Source organism: Barbus barbus (assembly GCF_936440315.1).
Source record: "Barbus barbus genome assembly, chromosome: 31".
Lineage (NCBI taxonomy): Eukaryota > Metazoa > Chordata > Actinopteri > Cypriniformes > Cyprinidae > Barbus > Barbus barbus.
The window spans coordinates 26,181,605-26,205,691 of NC_136759.1; the positions used below are offsets into that span (position 1 = coordinate 26,181,605).

Sequence of the window (24,087 nt, forward strand, 5' to 3'; positions counted from 1 at the left end):
GGTTTGCATTATTGGAATAAAAATGAAAATTCACTCATATGAAATGCATTCATATGCAGGTGCAAAATATTAAGCATATTAGCAGCAGCATTTATGCATCTGCGTTTATACAGCTGGGGCCTCATTTATAAAGTGTGCGTATGCTCAGATTTGATCGTAGAGTGTGTGTACGCTTAAATCCACGCCAGCGTTCATATTTATAAAAACGGTCTTTGAGTGGAAAAGTGCTTAGTGTCACGTCAGGGTCTTAGCAGACGCACACACTTTTTATTGTCAGAGTATTGCAGGTTATTTTAAATATAAGCTGTTCTTGCAGCTCGCTGTTCTAAATTATGATGATTGGTGATATTTTATATGTTAAAGGCAGGGTAAGCGACAACAATATTATAGTTTTGAAATTTTAAATTAGTTTTTATTTTAATATACTTTTCAAATTTCCTATAATTTCAGTTTAGTTTTAGTTAGTGTCATTAATGGTTTTGTTAGTTTTAGTTTAGTTTTTATTTTGTGAACATATTTCTATTTAGCTTTTATGTATTTTAGTTTCAGTTTTAGTTTTAGTAATTATAGTTTAACAGAGTTAATGGAACACTTCCAGTGTAGACCAAACCAAGACATTTAATTTTAGCAAAGTTGAATGTTTGCGGTTTACAGTTAACTCTTGTGCAAACCTCTTAATAATGAAGATAAAATAATTCTTTACAATTCAACAAAAACCAAAAATAGGCAACTTATATGTATACAATTTATTAATTCATATTCATGTTCATATTCATTAATATTGTAATCTTGTTTAATATGCCAATAGTTTACAAACAACAAGCTAATCAAGGTTTTCAGAGTTACTAGACAGTATCAGGCAGCTGAGTATTTATCACCTTTCTAAATTCTAAATTGGAGCTAAATTCTGACAATGGCCCTCCAGTGCTGGATTTGAGGAAACATGCCCTGCATCCCAATGTGCATACTATCCACCCTCTCTGCCCTAAATAGTATTAAAAATGACTAATATCACATAGAATTTAGCATGGACAGCGTGCACACTGGGATGCAGGCATGTTCTTTGCAATAGTCATTGAAATTCTGTAAACTTTATTTTAGTCAATCTGTGTTTTCAATGCATTTCATTTGTTGGATCTTTTGCACAGCGCCACCGGTGCACACTACTGTATCTCTCCCTCTATGAACGTACACATTAAGAAGAAACAATCTAAAATACTTTGAAACCTCATCACAGTAAAATCCCCAGTGTTAAATTAACACTGCTCAGAGTGTATTTGGTCCCACTCCAAATAGTGTTAAAGTAACACTGAAGCATATTTAAAATTAACGAGATAATTAAGTGATTAATTAAGTGCTGATTGAGCATTAGTGAGGAACAGCACTGATGAAAACGAGAAAGAACTACAACTGACTTCAGCCACAGCCTTTGATAAAATCAACTGAAATAAAAGAAGACATCTCTCAAGAACTCAGCAGAGGAGGATTAAACAACTCCACAAACAGCATGCACCGGTTTGAATTTCGGTTGCTTTGTTTCTTCCAGATAGGTGAGTAACACCGTGTCTACACCGGACGTGCCGCGTCGCAACAGCTAAAGTCTGCCTACACTGGATGCGTGTATTTCAAGCAAGAATGTAGTTGTTTAAAACTAAAATCTCTAGCCTATTTGAAAATGTGCTTTGCCGATTTCGGAGACGTGAGCTCCACATGATCACCGCGCGTTCAGTGCTCATGTATCCCAAAGAGAGGAGCATAACCTCGGCTAGTCCTTCTGACATTTGCCGCTGGCTCTGATGTCTCTGTAGTGGGTAAACATAAGATATAATTTGTTTTGGGTAAATCTAACAGGTAATATTTGGTCTTTATTCTATTGTTCTATTAATATGTTAAAATGAAAATGAAAACAGGCAACGTTTGATATAATATTTTGTTTCATTGTAATGTATGTACATTCCCTGAACTACATTTTTGCGGCTATCAGAGGTGGAAAGTCCAGGGGCCAAAGAGTAAAAGTCCTGCCATATTTTTATTCCATCCAAGAACTCAGCAGCTGATTTCACCAGAGGAGGAACCAAGATATTCCTTTCAAGCCACAAACACGTCTCAAGTCTCAAGTCAAATCCCAAGTCCTCAAAGAGTTAAAGTTAATGATATAATTAAGTGACTAGTTAAATTATGATTTGAGCATTAGTGATGAACACCTGATGTTAACAATCAACATCACTGAAGAAAAGAGCTACAACTGACTTCAGCCACAGCCTTGGATGAAATGAACATGAAGAAAAAAAATCATTGCCACCATAATTGTGGTCAGTGTTTGCTTTAGTTGGGCTTTTTTAGCAATTCAAAGAAGTTTGCTTCTAAGCAGTTGCATTGTTATTTTACATGAGACATTTGTGGAATGCTGAATCAAACCTTGAAGTGGCAGGTTAGCTTATGCTTTTGATTAAAGAAAGTTTTTGGTTTAAATCGGTCTGGTTTTAGTATTTTTCGCTATGGTTTAACTAAATTTGACGTAAAAAAATGCAACTTAATGCTTCAATATTGAGAAAAAAAAAATCCTGTTTAGGAGTAGAATTTTTTTTATCATTTGATCCTCAACAGTAGTGACCATAATTATACATACTTGTATGCTGCAGCGTCACCAGGTTAATTATGCTAAACATAGAAATGAAACAAGGAAACAAAAGTTATTTCCGGTTTAATCAAGCAAGCTCATAGTGACTAGTTTCTCACTGTACAGCACTGATCTCTCTGCTTCCCCAACACCACATGCATTGCCACAGAGAGAGATCTAACACAGGAATCAAGGGTCAAGAGCCCAACTAAAGCAAACACATAATTTTAACCAATAAAACATCAACATCTGATAATCTGTAATTCTCAATATCAGCAGGTGTTCATCACTAATGCACAATCATCATTTAATTAGTCTCTTAATTATCTCATTAACTTTAACTCTTTGAGGACTTGGGTTATGACTTGAAGACTTGTTTGTGACTTGAAAGGAATGTCTTTGTTCCTCCTCTGGTGAAATCAGCTGCTGAGTTCATGGGTGGAACGAAAAGATGGCAGTACATTTACTCTTTGGCCCCTGGACTTTCCACCTCTGTAGATCACTAACAGGTGGACCGCGGTCGGGGTCCGGATCCAGAAGCCGTCCCATACGGACCTGGTCCTACAGCCAAAACAGAAGGTTATGATTTAAAACCCGAGGGGATGCTTCAATTTCAATCGGCGCAGCTTTGTAGTGGTAGTGGAAACACCCAGACCAATTGCATCCGAATTAAGCCATCCCACGTGATACCACTCAGCCAATCAAGTCTGGTAAACATAGCAACTCTACAGTGCAGACAGATAAGCGAGTTAGAGGCAAGTTACACATGAAAAGACAGTAGAAAGAAAAAAGAAAGATAGCAAAACATGTAGAAAACAAAAGGAGAGATACAGACGACTGCACCGGAGAAAGTTGAGAAACAGACGAGTGAGACTGAGAAAGGGAAAGAAACAGGCGAGTGAAACGGAGAAAGAGAGAAACAGGCGAGTGAAAGTTACCGTGGTTACGATGGTAGTTGGCAGCAAAATAATCAGCTCCTGATTTAACATAATTTTTATCCGAGAATGTATGTTATTCGTGACTCAAATCTTGTTTAAATAATTGGATACTTAACTGTGAACAATAGAGGCAGAAGATTATTAAGATAAGACCAGTAATTTTTTTTTATTGATATCAACTGAAAATGGCTGTACCACCGGACCACACAGATTCATTTATCTGGTCATTGATAGAAACCAAAGAAATGCATATTTCCAAGGACTTGAACAGCTCCGAGTAGCATGTCATCTGTTGTCATCTCAAAGTTACGGTATTGCGACTTGGGTGTAAATGCAGCATATAGAGACACTGTGTGCTGATTTTTAACTAACTCAATAATCTTTAACGTACTTGACTGCCCGGGTAATCTTTTGTCTTCATAAAAATGTTCTGACCCCACAAAAAATAAGTCAAGGTTAGTGCAGTTGGGAGGTTGTAAATATATTTTCAGTACACCCAGCTTCATATCAAGCTGATGTAAAGCTGCTTTGACACAATTTGCATTGTTAAAAGCGCTATACAAATAATAGTGACTTGACGACTTGAAAACTGTATATAATCAATACATCAAGCTGACTGTTAGCCAAGCTAACATTCAGTGGCAGTTAATTCAGTTGAGAACAAAATGGGCATATCTAAAGTTGAAGCATTTTTCAAAAATGAAGAGGAGCTGGAGATAATATATCCAACAACGACAAAAAGCTGACTGTGAACCTTTATCACGATGACACAGTTGTGGTCCAGGGACCAGAAACCAGCCTCAATGAATTCCAGAGGAACTTCAGAAATCTTAAAGGGGAGGTTCAGAAAATTAAGAAAGATCCTGAAGTAAAGAGCCAGGCAGAAGATGAGGTGGGCACAACCTCAGTTACCATCACTGACCCCAGCTCAAGAACACATGGGCACACCAGTACTCCTGCGTCTCCCAAGATAAAGGCTTTGAGAGATAATATCGCTGAGCTGGAGGAAACTAACAACAACCTTCATCAGCTCCTGAACCTGACCAGCCACCACAGTGTGCAATAACTTCAACAACTCTGCTCTGCTGTAAAACACCTGGAGGAGGACAATCAAGAGCTGCGCCAGGAGCTGAGGAGAGTGAGAGAGGAACTGGTCAGAAGAGAACAACCCAGCCACACACTGGAGAGACTGCTGGAGGAGACCAGAACCCAGCTACACACAATACAACAGCAGAAGTCTGTCAGCACACAACCCCACAGCAGCCCCACAACCACAACTCAACAACAGAGGTGTGTCGGCACACAAGCACTCAGCACCTCCACAAACTCAGCTCAACAGCAGCGGTGTGTCAGCACACAATCTCAGAGCACTTTCACTCCTGCAACCTGTAAGTCTCCTCAAGCCCATCAGAACCACAAGAGGAAAGACAGCAGCAGCATGCAGATTCATCCACCGACTACAACATCATCATCCACGAACAACAGAAGAGAAAAGACAACATAGTCATCCTCTGCGACTCCAACGGCCACCATCTTGACTCCAGACAACTGTTTCCGGGGAGATCCATGAAGAAGTTCTGGTGTCCCACCTCACACTCTGCTTTAAGACTACTGCAAGAGGGTGTGTTACACATTATTCGTCACACATTATTATTCATACCGGAACAAATGGCCTCACCAACAGGGGCCGGTTGCACCAGCTGTACATAAGTTACAACTTAGCCTAGTTTTTACATAAATGGGCACGTGTAACTCTACATATAAACTAAATATTTACGGAATTGTCTGGTCAGGAGTAACGGTTGGAATAGAATAGCAGACTGATTGAACTGCATCAATATGCTCTTCTTTTACCCGACAACCTTCAATCCTTTAGGCATATATGATGCTGCTGACATTTACACTCATGTACATATTAATAGAGAGAATATGAATAAACATACTTTTGTTTTTTTAGCGTGCCTTCAACACTCCATCTACAGCGCGCCTCTGTGCGATTTGGTCCGTGTTGCGCATGTCAGATGAGATAATAAACAAATGGCATTTCTTATGTTTTTTTTCTTTCAGTATTTATTGATCCTTATTTATTTCAATTACAGTTGCTGAATGTTGTTTACATATAAAATATCTTACATATAGACTAATGTTATTATAGTATCGTTTTTAATGGAAACTTGTTTTTACCGTTAGTATACGTGAGGCAAAAGAAGGTAGAATGAAGGATAAATTAAAATTCATAGCATTTAAAAAAGTTTTGCTCGCGTATTTGAAGGTTTCTATTGGATGATTTAGGGTAAACGTCATATTATGCGACTACACATTACTTTACGGAGAGCTTATTTGAGCTACTAGCTACGTCCTGCCTTATGAACAACTGGTGCAACCAAATAATGTATAGATTTAGTTACAAACTAGCTAGTAGTTATTAAGCCTCAAGTGTGGACTTAACGTTCTAATTTAAGTAAGAAATTAACAATGGCTGGTGCAACCCTACCCAGAAGGGTGGACGTCACAAAAGCTCTGTCCAATGTGGTGAGAACAGCTAGCAGGAACTACCCTAGAGCCAAAGCCTTTTACCTCACAGAGACGTACCACAAAGGATCATCAACGCCATCAACTTGGAGATAGCTAACACCTGTGGTCCAATACCAAATGTTCACACATCAGCATCTCTATGAACATATCCACATCCACCGAGAGGGCATGAGACTGTTTGCCAAAACCATCAAGGCATCAACCCTGAACAGCCCTCAGAAAACATATCCGGACCGGGAGGAGAGAGTTGGGCAGCTTCCCAGCAGCCAAACAGACAGCTACACAGCTGTAGAGGCACGACGAGACAGATCAGACTCCAGTGACCTTATCCAGATAAAAAACATGCTGAAAATTATGTGATTATATATTAGCTTAAGCACACAATGGGTCTATAGTCAAGAGTGATCATTATTTCTTAATGACTTGTTATTTGTTTATTTATTAACTTATTTATTTCGCTTATTTACTTGTTTATTATCAAATATAACATTTGTAAAATGGATCTACTTACTGTATTTCTTTATATTCTCTATATTATCTTTTTAATTAATTTATCTATATATTTACATGATTGTGTCATGAGCGGAAGAGATTCAGGAGGAATCATAGTTTGGTTCAAAGACCACCTGTGGCATCTGAACACTAGAACAGGGAGAGAAGTGGACTACATTAGATCAGATGGAGATGGTTTGAAAAGACTTACGATCATTATCAAATAAAAAAACCTGAACCTGCAAACCAACAAACACGAGCCACATATCAACAAACCCTTTAAATATACAAGTCACTGCTAATACAGAAAAAAGCTGATCCCCTGAAAATAAAGCTCAACAAGATTGAGGAGGCAGTCGATCAAAATTATTTTTGGGAATTATGGAATAATTTAGATAAATCCAAAGAAGCTAAACACATTCCCATCCACGACCCAAACATCTGGATTGAACATTGAACCAACCCTTACCCAAAAACATCTGACCTCCAAATTACATGACCTAGAATTCACCACAAACGAGCAGCTAAATAATTTAGACAAACCCATATCATTAAAGGAACTAATAGACAAAATGAAATCCCTAAAAAATAAAAAAAATCATATGGCTTGGATGGAATATCTGATGAGATGCTGAAACATAGCAGCTCCAAATTGAAAGATGTTATTCTGAAATTATTCAATCCTGTATTAAAATCAGGGCACTTTCTATAATCTAGAAATATTCTAAAAACAAATTATTGTAGGAATCTCATTTTTCATGGTATCTTCTTCAAATTTGAAATATAAACTCATGAGATATATGACTTTCAACCCATTACTTTTCTGGATTGCTCCAGGACTGATTGCATGTATTTGTATATGAAATAATAATAAAAAAACAAGGCACTTCAGTGTCTATAACTTTTTATGTTTTTGAGCATTACCAACTATGGATGATGGACAGTAAAGCCTAGAGTGTCTTCTTTCCAAAGATACCTAAATTGTCTGTGTAGCACATTATTGTCATGAACTGTTACTATTTTAACAGTAAGCTGTGAGGCCCAAAATGGGGGTGCTAGTTAATAGGTTAAGTGACTAATTAAATGATGACTGAGCATTAGTGATGAACAGCTGATGTTAACAATCAACATCACTGAAGAACAGAGAAACACAAGAACTACAACTGACTTCAGCCACAGCCTTGGATAAAATTATCCAAAAAAAAATAAAAATTAATACCACCATAATCGTGGTCAGTGTTTGTTTTAGTTTGGCCTTTTAATAACTCAAAGAAATTTGCTTTTAAGCAATCGCAAAATTTATTTCACAGAAAACATTTGCACAATGTTGAAGCAGACTAACTCATGCTTTTGATGAATGAAAGATCTTGGTTTAAGTCTCTCTGATTTAATTTTTTCTCTTTTTGGTTTGTTAATTACCTTTGACAGTTAAACAAAAACTCATGTCCTGTTTAGCATTAGGGTTTAGAAATGAACATTTATCATATGATCCTCAACAGTGGTGACAATAATTATTCATACTGCATTGCATGATAGGAGTTTTTCATGCATTGCAGCATGAAGCATTTTGTTGATTGTAACCATTGTTGAGAATCATATACTGGTTCTTGATGTCTGTGTGTGTCTAAAAATAATGGAGTTCAAATATGTATATGCTTTACTTATTACTATCAATGAAACAATTTACTTGTATTCTGTAGTATTACAGGGATGGTAATACAAGGCATAAACATAGAAATGAAACAAGAAAACAAAACTTATTTCAGATGTAATCAAGCAAACTCTAGGTGACTATCTTTTCATCGTACAGCACTGATCTCTCTGCTATACAACACCACATGCATTGCTACAGACAAAGATCTATCACAGGAAGTCAAGGGTCAAAAGCCCAACTAAAGCAAACACTGATCTCCATGATAGTGGCATCATTTTAACCAATAAAACATCAACTGAAATCAGCTGCTGAGTTCATGGGTGGAACAAAAATATGCCAGGACATTTACTCTTTGGCCCCTGGACTTTCCACCTCTGCAAACAAATAGCGCTAGTGTCACCTGAATTACAGCAAATGAGCAATACGGAGAAATTCTTATAACTCTTATATATTGTTGTGCTCTCATCTGTAACATTTGTTTATCAGTGTCCTTGTAGGCGTGGAGAGAGGCACACAACAAAGATAATGCATTGGCCAAACTTTACTTAGTAAAGCATAACTTTACAACAGCAGGGTTTATGCTTTTTCCCAGTGCTGATGGGTTTGACTACAACCATCCAGACCGGAGCCTGCGAGCATACTGACGCTAAACATAAACAACCAGTGAACTAGTCCCCATGTAGTGACGTAACAGCATCTAATTGGACAATACAGAACTCATTATTAGAATATATGAAGTAACTGTAACTCAACTTATATTTAATTAACACTCTAACACCATATATTGGGAGAGAAGAAAAAGGGCATCCAACTGGCAGTGTAGTATATATACTCGTGCCATTATATGAGGGACAAAGGCTGAACCCTCTTTACCATTTACAATTACTCTCTGTATTCTTTTCATTGTGATAAGTTGGACATGTATGTGTGTTTATTTTTTTCCCTTTTTTATTAATCTGTATGTTTGTATAATACACTTGTTGCTTTGGCAACATTGTGATATGTTACACAGTCATGCCAATAAAGCTCATTTGAATTGAATTGAATTGAATTGAATTGAATTGAATTGAGAGGGAGAAAGAGAGAAACAGGCGAGTGAGACAGAGAAAGAGAGAGAAACAGGCGAGTGGAATGGAGAAAGAGAGAGAAACAGGCGAGTGAGAGAGAAAATTGAGAAACAGGCGAGTGAGATGGAGAAAGAGAGAAAAACAGGCGAGTGAGAAAGAGAAAGTTGAGAAACAGGCGAGTGAGACGGAGAAAGTTGAGAGAAACAGGCGAGTGGAATGGAGAAAGAGAGAGAAACAGGCGAGTGAGAGAGAAAATTGAGAAACAGGCGAGTGAGATGGAGAAAGAGAGAAAAACAGGCGAGTGAGAAAGAGAAAGTTGAGAAACAGGCGAGTGAGACGGAGAAAGTTGACAGAAACAGGCAAGTGAGAAAGAGAAAGTTGAGAAACAGAGTGGGACGGAGAAAGTTGAGAGAAACAGGCAAGTGAGAAAGAGAAAGAGAGAGAAACAGGCGAGTGAGACAGAGAAAGTTGAGAAACAGGTGAGTGAGACAGAGAAAGTTGAGAAACAGGCGAGTGAGACGGAGAAAGAGAGAGAAACAGGCGAGTGAGACAGAGAAAGTTGAGAAACAGGTGAGTGAGACGAAGAAAGAGAGAGAAACAGGTGAGTGAGACAGAGAAAGTTTAGAAACAGGTGAGTGAGACAGAGAAAGAGAGAGAAACAGGCGAGTGAGACAGAGAAAGTTGAGAAACAGGCGAGTGAGACGGAGAAAGAGAGAGAAACAGGTGAGTGAGACAGAGAAAGTTTAGAAACAGGTGAGTGAGACAGAGAAAGAGAGAGAAACAGGCGAGTGAGACAGAGAAAGTTGAGAAACAGGCGAGTGAGACGGAGAAAGAGAGAGAAACAGGCGAGTGAGACAGAGAAAGTTGAGAAACAGGTGAGTGAGACGGAGAAAGAGAGAGAAACAGGTGAGTGAGACAGAGAAAGTTTAGAAACAGGTGAGTGAGATGCAGAAAGAGAGAGAAACAGGCGAGTGAGACAGAGAAAGTTGAGAAACAGGCGAGTGAGATGCAGAAAGAGAGAGAAACAGGCGAATGAGACAGAGAAAGTTTAGAAACAGGTGAGTGAGACGGAGAAAGAGAGAGAAACAGGCGAGTGAGACAGAGAAAGTTGAGAAACAGGTGAGTGAGACGGAGAAAGAGAGAGAAACAGGCGAGTGAGACAGAGAAAGTTGAGAAACAGGTGAGTGAGACGGAGAAAGAGAGAGAAACAGGCGAGTGAGACAGAGAAAGTTGAGAAACAGGCGAGTGAGATGCAGAAAGAGAGAGAAACAGGCGAATGAGACAGAGAAAGTTTAGAAACAGGTGAGTGAGATGCAGAAAGAGAGAGAAACAGGCGAGTGAGACAGAGAAAGTTGAGAAACAGGCGAGTGAGATGCAGAAAGAGAGAGAAACAGGCGAGTGAGACAGAGAAAGTTGAGAAACAGGTGAGTGAACAGGAGAAAGAGAGAGAAACAGGCGAGTGAACAGGAGAAAGAGAGAAACAGGCAAGTGAGACGGAAAACGAGAGAAAAACAGGCGAGTGAGACGGAGAAAGAGTGAGAAACAGGCGAGTGAACAGGAGAAAGAGAGAGAAACAGGCGAGTGAACAGGAGAAAGAGAGAGAAACAGGTGAGTGAACAGGAGAAAGAGTGAGAAACAGGCGAGTGAACAGGAGAAAGAGAGAGAAACAGGCGAGTGAGACGGAGAACGAGAGAGAAACAGACAAGTGAACAGGAGAAAGAGAGAGAAACAGGCGAGTGAGACGGAGAACGAGAGAGAAACAGGCGAGTGAGACAGAGAAAGTTTAGAAACAGGTGAGTGAGACGGAGAAAGTTGAGAAACAGGCGAGTGAGATGCAGAAAGAGAGAGAAACAGGCGAGTGAGACAGAGAAAGTTGAGAAACAGGCGAGTGAACAGGAGAAAGAGAGAAACAGGCAAGTGAGACGGAAAACGAGAGAAAAACAGGCGAGTGAGATGGAGAAAGAGAGAGAAACAGGCGAGTGAACAGGAGAAAGAGAGAGAAACAGGCGAGTGAGACGGAGAAAGAGAGAGAAACAGGCGAGTGAACAGGAGAAAGAGAGAAACAGGCGAGTGAGACGGAAAACGAGAGAAAAACAGGCGAGTGAGACAGAGAAAGAGAGAGAAACAGGCGAGTGAACAGGAGAAAGAGAGAGAAACAGGCGAGTGAGACGGAGAACGAGAGAGAAACAGGCGAGTGAGACAGAGAAAGAGAGAGAAACAGGCGAGTGAACAGGAGAAAGAGAGAGAAACAGGCGAGTGAGACGGAGAACGAGAGAGAAACAGGCGAGTGAGACAGAGAAAGTTGAGAAACAGGTGAGTGAGACAGAGAAAGTTGAGAAACAGGCAAGTGAACATGAGAAAGAGAGAGAAACAGGCGAGTGAACAGGAGAAAGAGAGAAACAGGCAAGTGAGACGGAAAACGAGAGAAAAACAGGCGAGTGAGATGGAGAAAGAGAGAGAAACAGGCGAGTGAACAGGAGAAAGAGAGAGAAACAGGCGAGTGAGACGGAGAACGAGAGAGAAACAGGCGAGTGAGACGGAGATAGAGAGAGAAACAGGCGAGTGAGACAGAAAAAGTTGAGAAACAGCCGCTCTCCAAAAAAGAAAAGTGGACAGCGAAAATAGAGCATTTAATCCAGAATGGACAGACTCATTTATGTTCATACTACCCACTGGGAGCACTAACTCAGTGTGTCTCATATGTTCAGAAACCGTGGCTCTTATTAAAAGTGTCAATGTGAAACGTCATTATGAGACAAAACAAGGTTAGGAACAAACATTCCCACTCAAATCTGAAGTGAGATCACAGAAAATAAGTAGTCTCAGAGCCCAATATGACCATTCCACCAGGATCCTGAGCCACACATTTACTGCCCAACAATGTGCTCATGAGTGTTACCTCAGATTTGCTTGGATTTTGGGTCAACAAATGCTCAGCTGTTAGTGTATGTCAGGTTTTTCAACACAGACCAGAAAGCATTCTGTGAAGAGCTGTTAGGTGTCACTCCCCTTCAGAACAGTACAAGAGGAGAAGCAAAATAGAAACAAAAGCATAAAAAGTCCAGGGCTTATACACAGATTTAGAATATTCATGAAAGTGGCATAAATGGCACTTTTGATTTTTCAAAACATCAGCAAAGAAAAGTCTAGCAGAAGTTACAACATTGAATCATGTCACAATATTTCCTGATATCATCAAAGCTAAATAAGTTCTTTTATTTTCCGTTTTAGATATGGACATCAATACTACACTGACAAAAAACAGCACAAACGTCAACAGCGTGTTCACACATCAAGTTCTGCCAGTGCTCTACACCATCATCTGCGCTTGTGCCTTCATTCTCAACGGACTCGCCGCTTGGATCTTCTTCAGGGTTCCCACCTCCTCAGCCTTAGTAGTTTACCTAAAAAACATGGTGGTGGCAGACGTTCTGATTTTGTTTAGCTACCCGTGGCGTGTAGTGGGCGACCTCGGTTACGGCGGCTTGCAGTTGAAGCTGATAGTTTGCCGCTACACAGCTGTGCTTTTCTACCTCAGCATGTACACAGGAATAACCTTCATGAGCCTCATCAGCTTGGAACGCTACTTCAAAATCGTACGCAGCACCTTTGGCATGTCTTCCTTTCTGCAGCGTGTTTCGGTAGCAAAGGCTCTCGCTCTGCTAACTTGGGGTGTCATGATGCTCTTCATGCTGCCGAACACCATATTAACCAATCAGCCGATGCCTAAGGATTTCTCCTGCATGGCCCTCAAGAGCGACCTGGGTCAGCGCTGGCACGAAGTTTCAGCCCACTTCAACGTTGGAATCTTCTGGGTGGCGTTCCTGCTGATGGTGTTTTGTTACACCTCCATCGCTTGTCACGTTCAACGATCTTACAAACGCATGCAGCAGAACAGCAGCGAGGCGAGACGGCGGTCAAATCGAAGCATCTTTAGCTTGCTGGCTGTCTTTGTCTTCTGCTTTGTTCCTTACCATGTTTGTCGGGTGCCCTACACACTTAGCCAAAGACACAAGGATGATTTTAGTGACTACAACCGCTTCATTCTCTCACAGATCAAAGAAGCTACACTCTTCCTGTCTGCCCTTAATGTGTGTCTGGATCCTCTCATCTACTTTTTCATGTGCAGGACATTCAGAGAGTCACTTTTGCAGAAAATATCATTTGTAAACTGGAAAAACAGGAGGCCTTCAAATAGGCACTGGGCTCAGTATCAGCAATCTGTAAAGATGGAGCAACAAAGTAAAACAACCATTAGCCATTTGCAAGGTTGAAAAGATATTTCCTTTCCTTGAAAATGCAGCATGAAGAGAGGGAGCAGAAGAAGGTCACAACAAAATGGTGTTTTCTTAAATAAAAAACCCTATGTCAGCCACAGCTCTCAAAACTATTTACTGAAGAAAAATCAACCCTTAACTGAAGAGTTCACCTATAAATATAAATTCTGACATCATTTTCTCACCCTCATCTCATTTCAAATATTTTACTCCTAAAAGTAATTGTTGTGAAAAGCAAAGGTGTAAAGTCCAGGGGTCAGAAAGTAAAAGTCCTGCCATATGTTTATTCCACCCATGAACTGATTTCACCAGAGGTGGAACCACATCATTCCTTTCAAGTCACAAGCAAGTCTGAGGTCAAATCCCAAGTTCCCAGTCCTTTAGTTGGGCTTTTGACCCTTGACTTCTTATGTTAGATTTCACTCTGCAGCAATGAATGTGGTGTTGTAAAGCAGAGAGATCAGTGCTGTACAGTGAGTGGCTCTTAGCTGTTTATGTATGATAAGATAGTCATCATAAGCTGGCCTGATTATATTCAAAATAACTTTTCTTTTTTCATTTGTATATTTAGGTTTTGTATTACCAGCTATGTGAAACTACAGCAAACAAAATGTTGCTCTAACAGTCAAGTCAAGTCATCTTTCTTTATATAGCGCTTTTAACAATACAGATTGTGTCAAAGCTTAACTGTATCAAATTGGAGGATAGAGTGTCAGTAATGTATAATAATAATAAGATTAAACACTCAATTTTCAGTTAAAGGCATTTCATTATTTAATTCAGAGACGTCAGCCTTGAGCACAATTATAGTGGAATTGTGTGTTTTTTTTAGTTGATTCCATCCAAGGCTGTGGTTGAAGTGAGTTGTAGTTCTTGTTTCTCTTTTCTTCAGTAGTGATGAACACTTTAACTGAAAATTGAGTGTTTAATCTTATTATTATACATTACTGACACTCTATCCTCCAATTTGATACTGTTAAATGCTTTGACACGATCTGTATTGTTAAAAGCGCTATATAAATAAAGGTGACTTGACTTGACCGTCATCATTTAATTAGTCACTTAATTATCTCATTAAGTTTAACTTTTAAAGGACTTGGGATTTGACTCGGCATTCTGTTCTGTACATTACAAAATGAATGAGAACTGCACAGCAAAATCCCCAGTGTCAAATTAACACTGCGGTGTGTCTCTATGTGTCCACACTACCAGAGGTGGATAGCAGAGGTGGAAAGTCCAGGGGCCAAAGAGTAAAAGTCCTGCCATATGTTTATTCCACCCATGAACTCAGCAGCTGATTTCACCAGAGGAGGAACCAAGACATTCCTTTCAAGTCGCAAACAAGTCTTCAAGTCATAATCCAATCCTCAAAGAGTTAAAGTTAATGATATAATTAAGTGACTAATTAAATGATGATTGAGTATTAGTGATGAACACCTGATGTTAAGAGAAACACAAGAACTACAACTGACTTCAGCCACAGCCTTGGATGAAATGAACTGAAAAACATTGCCACCATAATTATGGTCAGTGTTTGCTTTAATTGGGCTCTTGAGCCTTTTCGTAATTTGAAGAAATTTGCTTCTAAACATTTGCAATATTTCACAGCAAACATTTGTGCAATGCTGAATCAAATATCGAATTAGCAGATTAGTTTATGCTTTTGATGATTGAAAATTATTGGTTTAAATCTGTATGGTTTTAGAATTTTTCTTTTTGTGTTTTTTAACTACATTTGACGTTTAAAAAACTCATATTAAGCAAATGCACTATAATGCTTTAATATAGAGAGCAAAAAGAAATCCTGATTAGGCTTTTAGACATGGACATTTATCATATGATCCTCAACAGTGGTGACAATAATTATTCATACTACATTGCATGATGGGAGTTTTTCATGCATTGCAGCATGAAGCGTTTTGTTGATTGTCACAATTGTTGAGATTCGTATACTGGTTCTTGATGTCTGTGTGTGTCTAAAAAGCACTGGAGTTCAAATTTGTATATAGGTTTAAAATTAGCTCGCTATTACTATTAAATAAACATTTTGCTTGTATGCTGTGGCATCACAGAATTAATTATACAAAACATAAACATACATTTAAAACAAGGACTAGTGATGTTACGTTCGTGAACGAATCGTTCTTTTTGAACGAATCTTTTAGGTGAACGAATCATTCTCGTTCACGTAATCCATTGACTCATATTTCTCGTTCACTGAAATTCCTCCCTCCACCGCAGCGCGCCGCTATTGCGCGCATGCGTAGCTCTGGACCGTTTCATCTGTCAAAGAATGACTAAACCTCGAGCCAATAGCCTTCGAGTATGATACGAGGACGGAGCATGTGATTTGTTGAATCTAGTGAACGAATACGCCCTTCATTGAGTTGCTTTGAGTTTGAAAGAGTCAAATGAACTGTTACATACATACATCTCGTCTCATTATTACGTTCGTCGTTCGAACAACTGGTTCTTTATTTTTTTATATTATTGTTTTATTTGTTTTATTTTTTATTTTATTTTTATTTATCATTTTGTTTTATTTATTTATATTATTGTTGTTTTATGTTTGAACAGTTACATACTTTTAAATAAAAAAATATTTCATTATGTTAGTCATGTCATGCACTTTTGTTTGTTTAAAAACTGAAACATAAAAAAATATGGCAGTATTGATTATTTGCGTCACGTCATCCCATCTCATTTGCGTCACGTGACTCACGTCAACAAATAGCATTTCAGCTCGGGTTTAGAAGGGGCATGTAATTGGTTGGATCGAACGAACGAATATAATAGCATCATTGACCGAGATGGCTCTGTTTTGAGTCTGAACGAGAGAGAGATCTCCCGTTCGTGAACGAATTGAACGAACTGGTAGCTATACCCAGTTCGTTGACCGGGTAGGTCGGCCATTCTGTCAATCTAGTTCATCAATCAGCAGAAAGCGGATGCAAAGCACAGGTATCCGTACTGTGCACGCTTGTTTATATTCATATTTTACATACAGAATAACTCCTCGTTTAACATAATCTCAGATTTGAACGTGTAAATCTCTGCCTAAACAATTAAATGTTAACTAGCCTAGTATGCAAACAAATAAAAAAACACTTGTGCTTTGGTCATCCGAAAAGAGTGTAATTTAAAAGATAAAAAGAGTAATGACTTTGATCACTTATTTAGACTTATTTTATTCATTTAATGAGAAGGGCACACTTTTTAATGAAGCCAAATCGGTTTTTATTTTGTAACAAGTAAATACGTTAGTTGAACAACACATTTTGCCGCACATGCTGACGTATTTGTGTAATATGGAAAAATGGTCACTGAACGAATTAGTGAACGGATCTGAACGAATCATTTTGGTGAACGAACAAAAAATGAACGAGTCTCTGGAAAGAATCAAAATTTCCACCACTAATGGTGACTATCTTCTCACTGTACAACACCACCACGTGTATTACTACAGAGAGAGATCTAACACAAGAGTCAAGGGTCACGAGCCCAACTAAAGCAAACACTGATCTCCATGATGGTGGCTTCATTTTAACCAATAAAACATCAACATCTGATCCTCTGTAATTCTCAATAACAGTAGGTGTTCATCACTAATGCACAATCATCATTTAATTAATTATCTCATTAACTTTAACTATTTGAGGACTTGGGATTTGACTTCTGACTTTCTTGCGTCTTGAAAGGAATGTCTTGGTTCCTCCTCTGGTGAAATCAGCTGTCTGAGTTCATGGGTGGAACAAACATATGGCAGGACTTTTACTTTCTGACCCCTAGATTGTCCGTCTCTGCACACTACTGAATGTTAAAAGTAACACTGAAGCAGTGTTGAAGTGAATGAGATGATTAAGTTATTAATTAAGTGATGATTGAGCATTAGTGATGAGCACCTTCTGTTAACAAGCACAATCACTGAAGAGAAACACCATGAACAGAGAAAAGAGAAACACAACAATTACAACTGACTTCCAGTCACAGCCTTAGATTAATTGAAATGAAATAAAACACATTAAATCTCTCAAGATCTCAGAAGAGGAGGATTAAACAACTCCACAAACAGCTTTACCAGCTTCACTCATTACTAACCAGATTGACTTTATTTCTGTCATAAATTCTTATTGAGAATTAAGAGAGGTTTATTTTCATATTTTATTGAATTTTATTTAAAGGTTACCATCATTGCGATCAGTTTAGTTGGGCTCTTCACCCTTGACTTTATAATATAAATTTGTCTCTGGTTGCTGTAATCCTGTGTTTACAAAACACATTATTAGAGCAAAGAAAACCAGGGGGCTGTTTCATAAAAGACGTTAAGAAAAGCGGGGATTAAAGTCCAAAACCTGACTTGAAATAAAATAACAACTAAATCAGGACTAAAGCGGTTTCAAAAATGACTATTTAATTTCATGCAATCTCACTAATTCAATCCAGGTTCAATTATCAAGTCAGGATAATTTGATGTGCAAGCTTATTCGTAAGCAACCCTTGGATCAAATCAATCCACCATGGCAAACAGCGAATATTTCTGCTATTTAATGAATTTGAGACGTCATGTTTTCTTCAGTGCATAACTGACACATCACAGGTATATTTTTCATCTGTAAATGTTAGAAAGTCCTGCAAATATATCCATTTTGCTGTCAGGAGTGGGTGAGGCTTATACGCAAGTGAACGAGCGCTGCTGCACGCATGCATGCAACACACACAGCAAAATCTGCGGTGTTAAATTAACACTTGGGTGTCTATATGGGTTCATCCTACAGCGTGTAGGATGGACCCATATAGCAAAGAATATTAGCAAAGAACACTGCTTCAGTGTTACTTTTAACACTCTGTAGGCTGGACCCATATAGACACCCAGCAGTGTTAATTTAACACCTAAAATGTTGCTGTGCAGACAGAGCACAATAGAATAATAGCGCAATAATTCTGAATAAAATATGCATTCTGCTACAATATTTATAGAATATAGAATTTTAATCTTAAATATAAGTATATTTTATGATAGCAGTAACTGTAAATCAAATGTTAGCTTAATACAGCCATGCTACCTCAAATGTTAAATGAGTTAAATGTGTGTTCTTCTTTTCAGTTAAAATGTAGTCTGATTTCTATCTTTTATTTTCATTTTTAATTCAGTGATTTTAACTTGTAATTAGTGTTTTAATTCTTTAAAGAGCAATTTTAGATTGTAATGATTTAATGCTCTAATAACCACAAAAAGCTGTCATAAAACCCGAGAGAAAGGCTGTATGGCTAGAAACTTCTGATCACCTGAATGCACAAGTAGCAACTAAAACAATAAAATGTTTTCATATAAACAATGTAAACTTAAAATGTTTTCATATACCTTAAAAAAGGTCATTAGCCTACATTTTGAACACAGTACATTAAATACAGTTGGTTGTAGCCTGTTTTTATTTATTTGATTATTTAAGGCGCTGGCACAAAGTTTCAGCCCACTTCAAAATTGGATTCTTCTGGGTGGCGTTCCTGCTGATGGTGTTTTGTTACACCTCCATCGCTTGTTATGTTTACCGCTCTTACAAACGCATGCAGCAGAACAGCAGCGAGGCGAGACGGCGGTCAAATCGAAGCATCTTTAGCTTGCTGGCTGTCTTTGTCTTCTGCTTTGTTCCGTACCACGTTTGTCGGGTGCCCTACACACTTAGCCAAAGATACAAGGATGATTTTAGTGACTACAACCGCTTCATTCTCTTCCAGATCAAAGAAGCTACACTCTTCCTGTCCGCCCTTAATGTGTGTCTGGATCCTCTCATCTACTTTTTCATGTGCAGGACATTCAGAGAGTCACTTTTGCAGAAAATATCATTTGTAAACTGGAAAAACAGGAGGCCTTCAAATAGACACTGGGCTCAGTATCAGCAATCTGTAAAGATGGAGCAACAAAGTAAAACAACCATTAGCCATTTGCAAGTTTGAAAAGATATTTTAACTTGAAACCACATGCCTAGGTGTGGTTTCCTTCCTTTCCTTTCCTTGAAAATGCAGCATGAAGAGAGGGAGCAGAAGGTCACAACAAAGTGGTGTTTTCCTAAACAAATAAAAAACCCTATGTCAGCCACAGCTCTCAAAACTATTTACTGAAGAAAAATCAACCCTTAACTGAAGAGTTCACCTATAAATATAAATTCTGACATCATTTTCTCACCCTCATCTCATTTCAAATATTTTACTCCTAAAAGTAATTGTTGTGAAAAGCAAAGGTGTAAAGTCCAGGGGTCAGAAAGTAAAAGTCCTGCCATATGTTTATTCCACCCATGAACTGATTTCACCAGAGGTGGAACCACATCATTCCTTTCAAGTCACAAGCAAGTCTGAGGTCAAATCCCAAGTCCCCAAGTCCTTTAGTTGGGCTCTTGACCCTTGACTTCTTATGTTAGATTTCACTCTGCAGCAATGAATGTGGTGTTGTAAAGCAGAGAGATCAGTGCTGTACAGTGAGTGGCTCTTAGCTGTTTATGTATGATAAGATAGTCATCATAAGCTGGCCTGATTATATTCAAAATAATTTTTATTTTTTCATTTGTATATTTAGGTTTTGTATTACCAGCTATGTGAAACTACAGCAAACAAAATGTTGATCTAACAGTCAAGTCAAGTCATCTTTCTTTATATAGCGCTTTTAACAATACAGATTGTGTCAAAGCTTAACTGTATCAAATTGGAGGATAGAGTGTCAGTAATGTATAATAAGTTAATGTATATAAGTTACATTAATTGTTAATGTAACACTGATCTCCATGATGGTAGCTTCATTTTAACCAATAAAACATCAACATCTGATCCTCTGTAATTCTCAATAACAGCAGGTGTTCATCACTAATGCACAATCATCATTTAATTAGTCTCTTAATTATCTCATTAACTTTAACTCTTTGAGGACTTGGGATTTGACTTCAGACTTGCTTGTGACTTGAAAGGAATGTCTTGGTTCCTCCTCTGGTGAAATCAGCTGTCTGAGTTCATGGGTGGAACAAAAATATGGCAGGACTTTTACTTTCTGACTCCTAGATTGTCCGTCTCTGCACACTACTGAATGTTAAAAGTAACACTGAAGCAGTGTTGAAGTGAATGAGATGATTAAGTTATTAATTAAGTGATGATTGAGCATTAGTGATGAGCACCTTCTGTTAACAAGCACAATCACTGAAGAGAAACACCATGAACAGAGAAAAGAGAAACACAACAATTACAACTGACTTCCAGTCACAGCCTTAGATTAATTGAAATGAAATAAAACACATTAAATCTCTCAAGATCTCAGAAGAGGAGTTCATGGGTGGAACAAACATATGGCAGGACTTTTACTTTCTGACCCCTAGATTGTCCGCCTCTGCACACTACACCGTAAAACCCAAGTTAAAGTAACTCTAACCGTTTGAGTAAACTGATTGCCTTAAAAACCCAAGTTAGGTTAACTCAAACCGTTTGAGGAAACTTATTGTCTTAAACCATTTAAGTTTCTTTTAAACTAACAATTATGAGTACTCTGAACTTATTTCAGTTGCGTTCACTAAGTAATTAAGTGATTAATTAAGTGCTGATTGAGCATTAGTGATGAACACCTGCTGTTAACAACCAGAATCACTGACAGAAAGAGAAACACAAGAACAACAACTAACTTAAATCAACTGAAATAAAATACATTAAAGGATTAGTTCACTTTTAAAAAAACTTTTGCTGATAATTTACTCACCCCCATGTCATCCAAGATGTCCATGTCTTTCTTTCTTCAGTCGAAAAGAAATTAAGGTTTTTGATGAAAACATTTCTCCATATAATGAACTTCAATGGGACCCAAACGGTTCAAGGTCCAAATGACAGTTTCAGTGCAGCTTCAAAGGGCTTTAAACGATACCAGATGATGAATAAGGGTGTTATCTAGCGAAACGATCGGTCATTTCAAAAATAAATTAAAAAGTTTACGTTTTATAAGCACAAATGCTCGCCTTGCTCTGTTCTGTGATGCGCGTTCATGACGTCACGTAATACGCAATGACGTGGAAAAGGTAATTTGGACCATTTAAAAATAAAAATGAAATAACAATCACGTTGCAATGTATGCTGTGTACTAGCATAGGACAAAACTCATCAGAGTTTTTTTTTTTTTTTTTTAATGGTCACCATTGTTGAGGTTCATAAGCTGATTCTTGATGTGTGTGTGATTTTAGGTACTGCTATAGAAAATAACTTCTTGTGGACAAATTTTTGAGACGTCATTTATATTAACTGACTGTCACAAAACTACTGGCTGTTCGAATCACTTTCACTATAATCTATACAACATTCATTTAATCAGAGATTAAACACACAATGAATCTATATTCACTATAAATGAGATCAGTTCACTAATTGTGATTATAAATATATAACAACCAACTACCAGTAATTTTTTCTGGGCTTTTGAGTTGTAACAAAAACGTTCGAGGAACACACAGTTACATCAGCCAGAGGAGAAAAAAGCAAAAACAAGGGTCAAGAGCTCAACTAAAGCAGACACTGATCTCAAACATCGTTGCTTCAAATTAAACAAAACATCTAAACCTTAGTTAATGCTTAAAAAGATCTTCTGTAGATGTCTAAGTCTGGTTATTAATAAATGGAGCTGGTGATGTGGTTTGTGGGGTGGTTTAATCAGATTTTGAGAGATTTAATGCATTTTATTTCATTTAGTTAATCTAAGGCGATGGTGTTTCTCTTTTCTTCAGTGATTCTGTTTGTTAACAGCAGGTGTTCATCACTAATGCTCAAACAGCACTTAATTAATCACTTAATTACTTAACTGCAAGTTTTAAAACTTACATGGTTTAAACCCAGGGGAATTTGTTTACTCAAACGGTTTGAGTTACCCTAACTTGTTGGGTTTTGCAGTGCAGTAGATTGTTGTTATTGCATCTCTCCTTTTTCTTTTTGGCTGGCCCGGGCCAGTGTTGCCACCTTGTGGACAAACTAATTAGTGCAAGAACAATTCAAGGTGAATGCAAGTAGGTCCAAGTACTCCAGAGTGCAGTCTGGACGATGGGGCGGGGTGACACGTGTCGCTCCGCCCACCCCCAATTTCATTGGTTTATAACACGGCAAGCCTTATTGGTGTAGACCTGAGCATGCCATTCCTTTGTGTACAATTTTGTAAAATTGATTTGGACATACTACAGAAATATGTTCTAACTCTAGAATCATAGGCTTTAATTATTATCTGTTTAGTAACCATAGTAATTTTAGTCAGATGAATTCATTATTTAAAAATAAACTTGAGCACCTCCGGGTTCTTCAGGTTGTAGCGCTTCATTCATATTTCCTTGAGGATCGGAAGGCCACGGATCAGCACTAAATTGGGATTTTATACGCAAATGGTGATAATTTACTGTATTTTAGACATGGGCAAACACAAATATAATTTCTTATATAACGTGAATATGTTTTAAAGTATGTTTTAAAGCACAACTGTTTTTTTTTTTGTTTTTTGTTATTTATAGAGATGAGTTAGCCTATGTTGCTCAATGCGTCACAAACTTGTAGGTTATAAAGTGCAAATAAATATTTTCATGAGAATCTCAATGTTTCCTTGTTTATATCTCAATAAAATATTTGAGCATATATCGATTCTCTTACAGTTTTTTTAAATTTCCTATCTTATAGTAAATAAGTGTCCGTGACATCAAATATTAAAAATCCGATAATTTCTGTATCCACACCCTCATTGTGTGTGTGTGCGTGTTAATCTGTGTACGGGATGAATTTAGATTCAGTTATTAACACTCGATCATTGTAGCCATATAGACCTGCGTAAATATCCAATATTAAATAACTCGGCGCTGTGAATCTGTGCAAAAGGTGCGTGAGCACTTTTAATAAAAGACCTTCTCTGTGATTAATATTTTTATTTATTTATTAAAGACTATATAGCTACTAAAAATCTAACATCTGTAGGCCTAATATAGTACAGTGATTGGTTCTTTTTAAAGGATTGAACCACACAACCAATAATTTAATTTGTGCATATAGTCTATATATAAAAGTATAAATAAAAATGTTTAAATACGCACTAAAGCACATTAATAATAATATTTGCTGTAGGTCAGATTTAATAACAGCTCTTTTAGTAAACAAAAAATTTAGGCATATATGCAAATAAATAAATAAATGAGTGTGTGTTTCAGCAAGGTTTTTATTCCCATTATCCACACATCATACCCCAGTTCACGCTGATGGGCTATTTGGTATTATTGTCTTATTTGTCACCGCAGTGTTGTTCTTTAAATTAAAACCATTTGCGGGTTTGTCCTATGCCTTCCTGAACTACAGTGAATGAAGTTTGTGTTTATCCATCGATCCTAAAATAAAGAATATAGGCTACATGTAAATATTAATTATACAAAACAGCTAAATCTCAAACAGTGGATCATTTTTATCAGCATCGCCCAGCTAAAACTGCTCAATGTTTAAGTATGTCTGATTCGTGTACTGT

General features: G+C 37.8%; 1 protein-coding gene across 1 annotated transcript; it reads left to right on the forward strand.

Moving 5' to 3' along the window:
• Window positions 1-3,840: 3,840 nt before the first annotated feature.
• On the forward strand, window positions 3,841-19,538 carry LOC306851764 (uncharacterized protein; the record flags this gene model as incomplete). Its single annotated transcript, XM_079388200.1, has 6 exons — window positions 3,841-3,869; window positions 4,264-4,615; window positions 4,661-4,848; window positions 4,962-5,179; window positions 12,538-13,516; window positions 19,034-19,538. The coding sequence occupies 6 exons, from the start codon at window positions 3,841-3,843 to the stop codon at window positions 19,536-19,538; spliced, it is 2,271 nt and encodes a 756-aa protein (XP_079244326.1).
• Window positions 19,539-24,087: the final 4,549 nt, after the last annotated feature.